The 12891-nt window shown below is 42.7% G+C and overlaps 1 protein-coding gene across 1 annotated transcript in view; it reads right to left on the bottom strand.

The window, feature by feature from the left end:
- LOC106807872 (ubiquitin carboxyl-terminal hydrolase 34-like) overlaps window positions 1-5453 on the bottom strand; it is a 71435-nt gene extending 65982 nt beyond the window's left edge. The window contains 10 exon segments of the mRNA XM_014810367.1: window positions 215-342; window positions 670-748; window positions 1167-1292; window positions 2165-2257; window positions 2807-2918; window positions 3193-3239; window positions 3690-3882; window positions 4081-4148; window positions 4698-4847; window positions 5263-5453. Of these exon segments, the coding sequence (XP_014665853.1) occupies window positions 215-342; window positions 670-748; window positions 1167-1292; window positions 2165-2257; window positions 2807-2918; window positions 3193-3239; window positions 3690-3882; window positions 4081-4148; window positions 4698-4847; window positions 5263-5421 (1155 nt within the window). The 5' untranslated portion in view covers window positions 5422-5453.
- Between the last annotated feature and the right edge of the window lie 7438 nt (window positions 5454-12891).

The following is a 12891-nucleotide window of genomic DNA, read 5'->3' on the forward strand; positions in this document are numbered from 1 at the left end:
GAATGAATGAATGAATGAAGAAATGAATGAATGAATAAAAAAATAAATGAATGAATGAATGAATGAAGAAATGAATGAAGAAATGAATGAATGAATAAATAAATGAATAAATGAAAAAATAAATGAATAAATGAATGAATTAATGTACGGAGTCGTCATGGAGATAACGCTAAGACAAATCTACACTAGTTAGCGAGAGCTGGTGAAGGCTAACCCTGTGCTGCATGAGTATGTGTGTAGTCTCCTCATCACTGTGACCGGCATGTGCGCTGATGCTGTTGTCACTGCTACTGCTGCTGCTGCTGCTGCTGCTCGAGCACTCATCGTCCAACCTGCTCTCACCTGCAAGGCAACACGGCAACACATTATAGAGTCGTTGTCATGGAAACCAACGGTATAACCTCTGTGCAATGCAAATTGCTGTTTTATCGAGAATTTAATTCGTTTTGCACACACTTACGGAAATAAAAGCAACACCGATATCTGCGCCTCAACAAAGTGCATATGTGAACAAAATGTTATGCTCGTACCAAGGGGTGTCTAAAGCTAATCAAATAGCGAAAGATTGCAATGACTCCATTACAATTCGTCCTGCCTCCCTCTTTAGTTCCTGATTTAACAATATTTTGCGAGAGATTTCATCAAGCCATCACTAGATAAATGTTCTACCTGCCAGCTTGCTGGGTGTATGCACACTGGATCCTGTTGCCCACATAAATTTGATGATGGCCGATGCTAAGTAAAGTGTCTGCAATAAACGTTTACACATGTTTAGATGACAAGTATAATGTATTAAACGCAGCTGCCAGATTACATAAATGCACGAAACTACAAAGCTGGCATGGTCACACGTGTATTCTTAGACAGCTGGTTTTAAACTTACCCGGAATCTTTCAAACTGTTTTGTATATTTCAAGTGCATGACTTGCACAAGAGACTGCTGTAACCAAATGCTGTGCAACACGACTTTAACAATGCAAAGTTTAACTTTTCCTGATGACGTTACTGCTGGGTAGCCAACCCCTTACCAACAACCACTCACACCACCGTACCCCACCGAGTGCCTTGCCTGCCACCTGCCAGCAGATGACATACAGTGTGTTTACCTGCCAGCAGATGACATACAGTGTGTTTACCTGCCAGCAGATGACATACAGTGTGTTTACCTGCTCGGTGTGGGCGGACAGATCTAGCTCCTGCAGCAGTGTGTAGAGATGCTGCACACAAGCCGGCTCCAAGTTCTTAATCAGCGACGGCAGCACGTCGTGCACCTGACGTCCGCAGTGCTTCAACTGCAACAAGAGAACGTCACTGTGCGTAGCCGTCGGCCATCCGAATGCACTGTCTGCAGATCGAACGTGCTGTCTACCTGCTTCTTCCCCTTTAATCAGCTAACACATGTCAACCAGTGCATCAGTAGGGCCAAACACCTACATCTTCTACATCGAATGAATTACGCTGATTAAACGCATATTTTTAATTGTTTTTGCATGGCCACTAGAAATTTTTTTTTTATATATTTTTAAACAGCTAAATATTGCTCCACTATAATTCATTATTGTTATACATTAATGCAGTTCACATGATTATTACATACAGCCACCCTCTGACACCCCATCAACTGCAGTACTCGATGACATACCCATGTCTACTGGCTTTACACAATGCCCATCCATCACCTGCAAGATTCGCTCCCTTATCTGCATCTGTTAGTGGAGGCGTTCAAGTCTCGAGATCCGAACACAGCCCACACTCGGTTCCCCTCTGAGAGGCGCGTGGTTTGTGAATCCATACAGCCCACACTTGTTTCCCCTCTGAGAGGCGCGCGGTTTGTGAATCCATACAGCCCACACTCGTTTCCCCTCTGAGAGGTGCACGGTTTGTGAATCCATACAGCCCACACTTGTTTCCCCTCTGAGAGGCACGCGGTTTGTGAATCCATACAGCTCACACTTGTTTCCCCTCTGAGAGGTGCGCGGTTTGTGAATCCATACAGCCCACACTTGTTTCCCCTCTGAGAGGCGCGCGGTTTGTGAATCCATACAGCCCACACTCGTTTCCCCTCTGAGAGGCGCGCGATTTGTGAATCCATACAGCCCACACTTGTTTCCCCTCTGAGAGGCGCACGGTTTGTGAACCACTACAGCTGTGTCGAGTGTCTTACCTGCGCGGCGGCCCAAACACAGTAGATGTGCTCCGGCGTGATGCGACCTTCAACAGCAAGGAAGTTCAACACGGCGTGGCTCTGCTTGATCAACTGCAAAGACAAGGAGACAAGCAATGGAAATACAAGTATGAATGTATCGGTGACGTCGTCAAAATGTGACGAAGAAGTGAGAGTACGGTAATAAAATGCTCGAGTACAGTTCGTTCAGTCCATGAACAAAATTCGTCAAGGTAAAAGGTTATTTTAGTATTTGTTTAACAAATGCTTCCAGTATGAACGTATCGGTGATGTTATCAAAATCATACGAAAAAGTGAGAGTACAGTGGTAATACAATGTGTGAGTAACACTTTGTTTAGTACATAAACAATATTTGTCAAGGGAAAAGGTCATTTTAGCATTCATTAAAGAAATGCTTCCAATGGCTCCACCTTGGACATAGATGAGTGAAAGTATGTGTGCATGCATATGCTTATACACATGCATGTCAGTCCGTGTGCGTGCGTGCGTGCGTGCGTGCATGCATGTGTGTTAGAGGTGAAAAAGTGGTTAGCCCCCTTTTGCTATGTCCGAATTATGTAATAAAATAATTCTGATAAGAATAAATACAATAAATGTATAGAAAGACATAAAATAGATACCTCGACGTGTAGATTTGGTCCAAAAAGATGTTCAATAATCTTGTTCTGTAGCAGCCACTGTGCAAGAGCATCTGCAGCTCTTGCTATGTGTAGATGTTGCTTGCCGGCATACCTGTTTAGAATTAAATGTTACACAGTGATGCATACATGTGAGAAATGCAGCTTTTATTGAGGGGATCTATATCCATATAACATTAGTAAACAGTACACAACCTCTCAATATGCCATACCGTTGTATAATATATACTCAATATGTCATATTCGTTATTTTCAAGTCAAGAAATTTATTATTTTTAATTCTCAAGTTTTCTTGCATAAAAGATGACCGACACTGACTACATGTTAAACCAATAAGACAACTGACATCGGGTTAGTGTTACACTCACTGCTCATTCTCTACAGTGTCACTCTGGCAGATCTCATTGATGTAATTCTGAAAGAAAATCGAAGTGACAGAGCTCAAACCACAACAAGTTACAGCTAGTATTCTAACAAACCACTCCACTATAACTGTCCCATTAATCTCTTGAATGCACAATGAACCACAAAATTTACTCTGAAATACACTTGCCTCATATCTCAAGCGGCTTTCATCTATTTTTTTCTTTTTTTGCATTATCACAACTCGCACACAATGTTAATACATTTATCTACATCTAAACAATGACGCTGTCATGTCAATCCAGCGGACAAATACAAGCCATCATGTTGCATTTTGATGAGAAAGGCACAATAACTAGTCATACTCTATTTCTCATTCTGAGCATAAGCTTATCATACCGATGTTCAGAATCAGAGAGGATACTAAAAACATTCTTGGTTCTCGCATTTCAATCTGTAGCTAGGCACTAAGCAGTTTCCCTGTTGACACACCAATACGTACGTTCATCTGCGCAATACCAGCGAGCCTAAGCGTCAGAGTGGATGAAGTGAAGAACTTGTAAGCCAAGGTGAGTCCCTCCTTGTCAAAGCTCACAGGTCCATCGCCCAACTCCTTCACTGCAGTCCACATGAGGTCAGCCATGTTTCTGGTACCCGCCAGCCGCAGATCATTGTCCGATAGCTTGCACATGTACCTGAAGAATTAACACCTAATTATACACATGCTACATAATTGTAATGACTCCAAATAATTGTAATAATTACACATTTTGTAATAATGTATGATTGTAATGTGTTGTGATCATTGTTCACGCCAAGATAGTCCCTGTACACACAACTCGTGATTAACATTTCTAACGAACTATCGCATAAAATTGATCTGGAAGTCTTACCTTATTACATTGGTCCTTAATGGCATAATACCTTGAAGGACAGCTGGAATGTTCATCCATAGGCGCAACTGCATAAATAAGAATAAGTCACAAAAATATTGAGCACTGTCAGACATAATTTCGTTGGAAACCTCCTTTGGTAATACATTATCCGATAGTAACCTTTTTAATATTACGATCCAGTTCATCATATTTCATCTAAAGCCTTGGCAAGTTGATCGACTATACTGAATACGTTCCAAATCGAAATAAATACCCAGTAAACCATTACAAACACAAAGAAGCAATAGAGTTTTTCCTAATATTGCCCAGTTTGAAGATGGCTGCAACACAGATTATTGCATAGAGTATTTTCGCACTCAAGCAGTATAACACAAACGCTAGGCAGCAGACTTGCTTCTGCTCTACAGTCCTGAGGGAACACACAATTTGGAAACACGACATGCATCTCTACAATCGGGATAGTTTTGCACACACAACTGAGGCTCCGTGGCCTGTCATTACTGCGAGTTACGTGTGAACAAACAATCACCTGAGGGGCAAAGATTTTTTTTTCAACAGCAAGGCAATGCCATGCACAGGGGGTATGTAACGAGACATCAACGTCGAGAGCTTACGTTGGCGACGATCGTAATAAGCGAGTAGGCGAGGTGGAATGGAAAGAAAGCCGGGTCGGCAAACTTGTAGCAGCGGCTCATGGCACGCAGACCACCCTCCTCGCAGAAGAACACGACATTCTTCACGAGAAAGACGGGAACTTCTGGCTCCTGCAAACACAAGCAATCATTAGCGGGTCGCAGGCCTAGCGATCATCCGGGTTACGAGAGCATTAGCTGATCGGCAGAGTAGAGTGCTGCTGCATTTAAGCACCGTTGCCGACTCCTTGACACTTTTAACTTGCTCATCGCTGATCAATTTCTACATTATTTCTAAGTTGAGTATATACCATTCAAGTTCTGCAGGATCTCTCTCTCTCTCTCTCTTGCTCTCTTCTCGTTCTTTCTCACTTGCTACTCTGTCCTCCACGCCTAGTTTAATTCCATCCCTTCTCTCTCTCCTTCTCACTCTCTTTCCCTCTCTCTCTTTCTCACTCTCTCTTTCTCTCTCTCTCTCTCTCTCTCCCCACTCTCCCTAGATCGATCTTAATGTATATATGCGGGGACAGGGGCGCACTCGTCATACCTCGACGCCGGAGTGGCCGTGCTTGAATGCGACATAGAGCGGGAAGTTGAGCAGGAAGACGCGCGAGATCGTGTGGAAGAGCCGCTCGCGCTCCTCGAGCGACCAGTGTGCCTTCAGCGCCGGGAAGCCACCGTTAATGATCTCCAGCTCGGCGTCCATCTCAAACGAGTCGCTCTGCGGGTCGTGCGCCGACGCCGGCGCCCCCTTCTTCTCCGCCGGCGGCGGCGGCAGCGCGGGAGACGCGGTGTCGCCGAGCGGCCGCCCGCTGCTCTCGCCCGCGGCATCCGTCGTCGTGACGACGCCCTCGTCGTCCGACACTCGCGTCCGCTTCGTCGGCGGGTCGTACGATTGGTCGACGGAGGTTTCGGCGGCAGCAGCGGCGGCGTCCCTCGCTCGGTCGTCGCTCACAGCGTCTTTCTGTTTGGCATCTTGTGCGGAGCTCCTCTGACCTGCACCAGCTGTCGTAGGCACGCACACACGCGAGTGCGTAGAGCAAATTTACAGTGGTAAGCCTGAATATTCCTGATTTTACACCGTACATGCATCATTTCCAAACGTTTTGACTAGGTGAATGCTTTTTTTTATACGTATATGGATATATATATATATAACTTCACATTTGCTTTAACATGCTGGCTTAAAACGTGGGAAATTGAAATTCAAAAGTGCAACTTTTGCCACAGCCACCAGAGGCAGCACTTGCTATGGCACTGCCGATAACAAATAGCGATTTTAAAAGCAGATTTTGAATTATTTCTTATAGATAGTAACCATTAAAAATAAATATGTAGCATAAATAAACCAGAATTTAATTGCAAATAATGCAGAAGGGTGGGATATTCTTCTTTTAGTCCATATATATATATAACTATATATATAAATATATATTAGTCCAATATTAATAGCTAATGGAAATTTAAAGCTGTGTATGCAAGCACACCAGACACAAAACTTATGATCTATCATAATACATATTGGTATAGTCTTCCCATGAGATGTGATGGTGTCTACACTGGGTTGCAAATGTCAAAATTTTTTACACAGGCGAGAACCGACAAAATACAGGGAAACTGTGTTTTCTATGGCTTTATAGGTTGCATAAGCGTGGGACGTTTCCGATTTCCCGTTTGAAGAAAAGGATTCCGAGAAAATATAAATCTGCATTTACACTCCCAGAGATTCGCGCTGCCACACGTGACGTCGTGCGACGCCGTGTGAGTGAATATGTTGCTCATTCCTACCTGCCACATCTTGCTTTTCTGCAGAGGTCGCCGCTTGAGAATTCTCGCCGTCCTTGGGGCTGGGGCTCAGTCGCTCGATGAATTTGATCGTGACGAGAAGGCAGTGCTGAACGACACCCTGGAATCTCTCCAGAGTTTTTCCATCTTTGCAGCAGCACAGACACTGCCTAAAGGACATATGTGGGTTAGACCGCAGACGTAATCAAACTAGATGTTAAGTGAAAGCTATGAATTTGGGACTAATAAACACACTATAATATCACCTGCTAAAAAATATCACCCCGTGCATAAATGGCAATGTCATCAAGAAATACATCTTGTAGAACCAGTTGAGCAAAGAAGATAGGGTTACCAGGGCTCCATCTGGGTGTTTTAAAGTTTAAGCCTAGACTTCAGCCACCAAAGTGAGTTTTTAGCCACCCATGAAAAACTATAGCTACTGTTCACTTTATCGTATGTGCTAAGCAAGGCATAAACAGGTGATGGGTATGGGAAAGGAGGTGTACAAAAACATTTTACAACACAACACTCCAATATGACGATTTCATTATTCAAACGTAATTTTGTGTGCAGTTAAACAATTCGCCATTTGTATTCGCCACTTAATGTAGTGAAATCACCACCGTTATTTATTGGTCGCATTTTGCGAAGGCAGCGAACGCCAGCAGTAGCCCTGGTTACGATGCATGATTTAGCACAGATCACAAAAGAAACTAAATATGTGCCACTCTGCTAAAGTCTTTGCTTGGTGGTAAATTTTACTACGATGTCCTGTGCTGATTAAACTTACCTCGGTGGCCAGCTCTGTATGTAGTTAACAGCTGCAATGACTTCATCCTTAGTCAATTCTAGCTCCAGTGACTCAGCAACTCTGTCATCATCTGAAAGATGGGAATGCTACCTAGTACCTACGTATTTACAGTACAGATGTGAATTTCCTCGGGGTATAAAGACCCGGATCCGGTTGTCAGAAACATCGCAAACATTTATGGCATCATAAGTATAAAATGTAATCAAAAAACTTACCGACACTTACTGTTATTGCTTGAGTAGCAGCAACTGTCTAGAGTAAGGTTATCTGGCTATTTCCGATTACTCTTTTTGATTACCACCCTCATTTCTCACAAATCTCGGACATCCCGAGATATCGGCCATTTCAGAATTGAAACAAAGTCAATTACACAGAATCAGATGCCTTTTCATTTGAATTACGTGCAGAATGGGTGCACTTGTAACTTGTTGGTGGACTACGGTGCCATTTACAAATTTATTGTCGCTATGCCTATAGTATAATCAAATATGCCATGGTGTTTAATTTTCAATGCTATAACAGCATAATTTCGTAGTGTTTTTCAAGTTGGATTAATCAGTAATATATCTTTTATTACTATTAGGTGAGACTATATTTAGCTATGTTTTTTTAGATTGTGCATATTGGAGCAATGATTTCGAAATAAATCCTTTGATATCTATTTATCCCTCACATACTATAATAAATAAATTGACTCAAGACACAGTCCTCACTCTATATCACAGTAACAACACCAAACTGACTCAGTCAGTGCCCACTGCCTACACTGGCTACAATGGTAAAAAATCGGCTTTTTTTCCTAACCATGCTCTCTATCCTTGAGCCGTACATCACTAGGCCACACATACAGTCATACATGGATGATGGTACCCTCACTCAGTACTACATCAGTACATGGACCTCGGTAGCACTGTTGGTTGACATACAGACCATATTAAATATGATAATGCGTCCCATACAGTGATGAGTGATCACAAAAGAGTCGATGATGCAAGTGGGGACAGAGCTGAAGTACTTGTTCTAACCACCAAGCACGACAAGTTGTACACGACACGTAGAGGTGCACTGGTTTACATACGGTGAACTTAGATTATCTACGATCAATACCACTTATATTCAACTTACATGAATCTAATATTTCAAGAAACTCTGCACACAAATCACACATCTTCAGCCTATCATATAGGCAAGCCTTGCAAACGATTCGACCGTTTCGAGCGCAGAAATGTATATTTGTTTACGTTCATTCAAACTCAACATAAAGATTTTTCGCCATGTTTCTTAGCGTGACGTCACGATGAAAATGCGGTGCCGTGAGGTTGGAATTTTCTATAAATTCGCATTAGATGGCGCAACGAGCACAACCGAGAACAATGCTTATAGCATGTATCATGTATATAATCAGGAGTGAATAATAGAGACTCTCTATTATTCACTCCTGATATAATGTTTTCAGCTTAGCATGAACACGCATACACGCGCGCGCGCACACGCGCGCACGCACACACGCACACGCACGCACTCACACACTCAATACAGTATCCGCGCCCTAACCCTGTAGGGCCTACATTGGTATGGCAACGGACCTTCGGCGGAGCATTGCCACCACATTGAAATTTGAAGGAGCGAGGGTGCATTTATCGATGCACACTTTCTCTAGGCATGCCGCCCTCTAAATGCTTAACGTCGGCCCTAAAGCACACAGCACACTTCACCATTTTCGTTGCTCGTACAGGCAATTTTCGTTGTCGGCAATTTTTGTGACCTTTGCCGCGTCACAGCACACGTCACCACTGTACTGTTGACGGCAATTTTTGTTGCTATAGATGTTGTAGCTTTAACTCATTCATATACAGTTATCAAATAAAGGAAATATATAAATTATAAATATAATATAAAAATATAAAAATATATAAATATATATAACGCGTTTGCGCGTGCGTGTGTGAGTGTATGCGCGTGTGCGTTTCAGCCTCCATGTGTGGAAGGAGTTCATGCTGCTCTAGATTGGATGGTCTCCGTTTTGGATACCCCGTCTACGTTGAGGAACGGGTCGTATTATGCGCTCCCGTTTGCAAGTCTAAAACTGCCGTTGCGCTAACCGTAGTATTTCAGCGTAATATGAGGGGAAAAAGTGCCGGTCAGGAAGACCGCGAGTTTCGTAGAGATGGTGGCCCAAGCAAAAAGGTGTGCTGGGCCTCCGGGTCGGAACTAATTTCTAACGCTGCCGGCGGCACGGGAGCGATTTTTTCTCGTATCTTCCAAAATTTTCGCTCTCGTAATTGTTGTTAACTTGTTACCAGAGCGCTTTGAAAGCTGACGGGAGCGAAATCGCTCGCCGCTCCCGTGTATGTTTTTCGCTAGTGCGTTTTGCGCGCGCGCGCGGTGTGTGTGTGTGTGTGTGTGTGTGTGTGTGTGTGTGTGTGTGTCGTGTGTGTGTGTGTGTGTGTGTGTGTGTGTGTGTGTGTGTGTGTGTGTTATATTTGTCGATTCTTGAATACCTAGATAGATCTTATCGTAATTAATAGGCTTTATTAACTGAACTCGGAGTCACCTTGATCAGCTGGCCTGTTTATAATCTAATATTTTTGTTTTTTAGGGGATGGCAAGAACTTTGATGACCTGCAGGGTCTTTCGCCACCCCAGTGAGCTATATCTATCACATTATGTATTGTGACCTTTCATTCTACATATGTATCGTTGTATACTGAATGTAAATACTCGTCTTATGCACAAATAAATTAATTTGAATCTTGAAATCTTGTGTGTGTGTGTGTTGTGTGGTGTGTTGTGGTGTGTGTGTGTGTGTGTGTGTGTGTGTGTGTGTGTGTGCGTGTGTGTGTGGGTGTGTATGTGACTGTATGTGTGCGTGTGCGTGCGTGTGCGTGTGCGTGTGTGAGGGAGAGAGAGATAGAGAGAGAAGATTGATACGAGAGAAGAGAGAGAGAGAGATACGGGAAAGACAGGAACAGAGAGAGACAGAGATACAGAGAGAGATGAGAGAGGAAAGAGAGAGAGAGAGAGAGAGAGAGGAAAGAAGAGTCAGAGAAGGAGAGAGAATGAGAGACGAGAGAGAGAGAGAGAGAGAGATGAGACGAGCAGAGAGAGAGAGAGACGAGAAGAGAGACGAGGCCGGTAGTGTGGTGGTAGGGAGAAATGGGTGAGGAGGGTGAGAGATGTGTGGTGCATCTGATATAAGCGAAGCATTGACTTATACTGTACGTGAGTCTGGCAGGGGTGAGGTAATAGAGACAGATAGCGACGGAGAGAACAGAGAGAGAGAGTAGAGGCCGTATCTTATAGTCTGCTCTCCCTCGTCACCCTCTGCTCTCTACTCATCTCTCTCTTCTCTTCGTCTCTCTCGTCCTCTCTTCTCTTTTTTTGCTCTCGGACACAACATTTTGAAATCATGTTGACCGCAGCGACTAATTTGATTGGTCTGGCGGAGTGATTTTGTTGGGCCGATTGCGCCGGGTGGCATTGGCGCAACACACGTTCAACTCACAAGTTGCCACCGACGAGCAATTTTCGTAGTGAGTAAATCGAAACCGTGTTGATTCTCGCACTCACGTGTCAGCCCCATAAATGTCCGTGGTGACTTTGGTCGGTCGTTTGGCCCCCGTACGCACTTGGCCATTTTTGGTGGGCGACCACGACAAATTGCCTGTACACACCATTGAAAAATACTTTGAATTCATGATAAATCTGCCAGATAAAGGCTCACTACTTTTTCCGTACACTGTAATTTTATATACAAGCTCAAGTGAGTTTTACTGAAATGTAGGCAGAAAGTAAAGTTCGAGCTTTCAAAAAGCTATGCGTTGACGTATTTTGCTATAATATAGCTGGTGTTCCATTACACCTGCCTAATAAACATTGCTTTTATAACCTGAATTTTAGAAATCCACTTTTGCTAACCAGCGCGCGACTGGCTGAACATCTCGGCCAAAACTCTGCGTATGTAAACTACGAACGGCGGTTTTTATGCGGCTGCATAAATGCAGCCTGATAGACAGCGAGCGACTGCTAACATCCGGGCTCAAACTCTTCGTATGTAAAACTACGTACCGGTTTTTTATGGCGGGCTGCATAATACGCAGCCCTGATAACAGCGGACGAACTGCTAACATGCCGGCTGCAAACTCGTCGCGTATGTAAACTATCGGAAACCGGTTTTTTATGCGGCTGCATAATAACAGCCCTGATAATACGAGCGAAAGCGAACTGCAAACATCCGGCTAAACTCCGCCGTATGTAAATCGTACGAACCGCGCGTTTTGTATGCGGGCTGCATATATAGCAGCCCTGATACAAGCGACGCTGCTAACATCCGGGCTCAAACTCCGGCGTATGTAAAGACTACGAACTGCGGTTTTATTGCGGAGCTGGCATAATAGGCAGTCCCTGAAAGAACGACGACTGCCAAAGTCAAAACAGACTATTTCCTTGCAACCATTGGCAGTCCACAAGACCAACGTGTAACACTAAGCTTGCTGGTGGAAACAAGAATAAACAGCGCGCGACTGCTAAAGTTTGACAGAAATAGACTAAGAAGCCGGTGATAGGAACGTTGAGTTCAACTAAGATAACTCTCATAACAACTTTGAAGCTGCCTATTAAAAGCCGCATCGCAGTATAATCGAAATAGATTAGATATTGTTACACTAGTGTTATTGTAAAGAAATCAATTTTTAACAGAACTATATGTATTCCTTGCATCATTACAATAATCAAAGGTTAAATACTCTCGAATAGTACGGCAATGTAGGTAAAAGTTAATATCGCAACTAAAAAGTTTAAAATCATACAAGTTAAGAAAAACTACTACGTGTACAGGTTGAATTAAATCACAGCTTTTATTAGGGCCAATACCAGATAATAATTTTTTATATTGAAGTGCAATGCAATTACTATGTCCAAAGTATAACCCTTCAGATAGACCAGAGATATTTTGTTTGGTACAAACGTTTAAAAAGAGCTAGTTTTAGTCGTGGCACTATTGTAACAAATGAGCTACATACATCAGAAAACATGAAAATACAGTAACTAATTATATATACAACTTTTTATATACAAAATTCACTGTGTAAACAATATATCGAAAGTTTTCTTCTGTTTAATGTTAAAAAATCGGGTTCCAAAAATAGGCAAAATTAGCGTGACTGACAATTGATTTTTCCAAACACAACAGCATCTTACCAAAAGTTACACTGTAGGCCGTAAATTTAGTCTCCTCTGAAGGCTTCGATCCTGGCCTTATATCTTTCAAGTGTTTTCTAAGTACTCCAACACATTTCTCTTCAATCACGCGAGTGAGCCGCTGTTATCCCCGTACCTGTAAAAATATATGTTCAATTATTTTATTTAAGGATGTTTTTTCTAAAAAATATTATTATGTAACAATTGCACTCCTTAAACCAAATTTTTTATTATTAGGAATTGAGATTTCACATTAATCGTCTTTTAAAAGAAGTATTATGCCAACAATTACGTAAACGAAAAGCCAAATGATAATTTACTCTTGTTATTAACAAAATGAGCTTCGACACTCTTCTTCTTTCTTTATGACATATTATA

Source organism: Priapulus caudatus, unplaced genomic scaffold (genome assembly GCF_000485595.1).
Source record: "Priapulus caudatus unplaced genomic scaffold, Priapulus_caudatus-5.0.1 Scaffold12, whole genome shotgun sequence".
In the NCBI taxonomy this organism is placed as follows: Eukaryota; Metazoa; Priapulida; class Priapulimorpha; order Priapulimorphida; family Priapulidae; genus Priapulus; species Priapulus caudatus.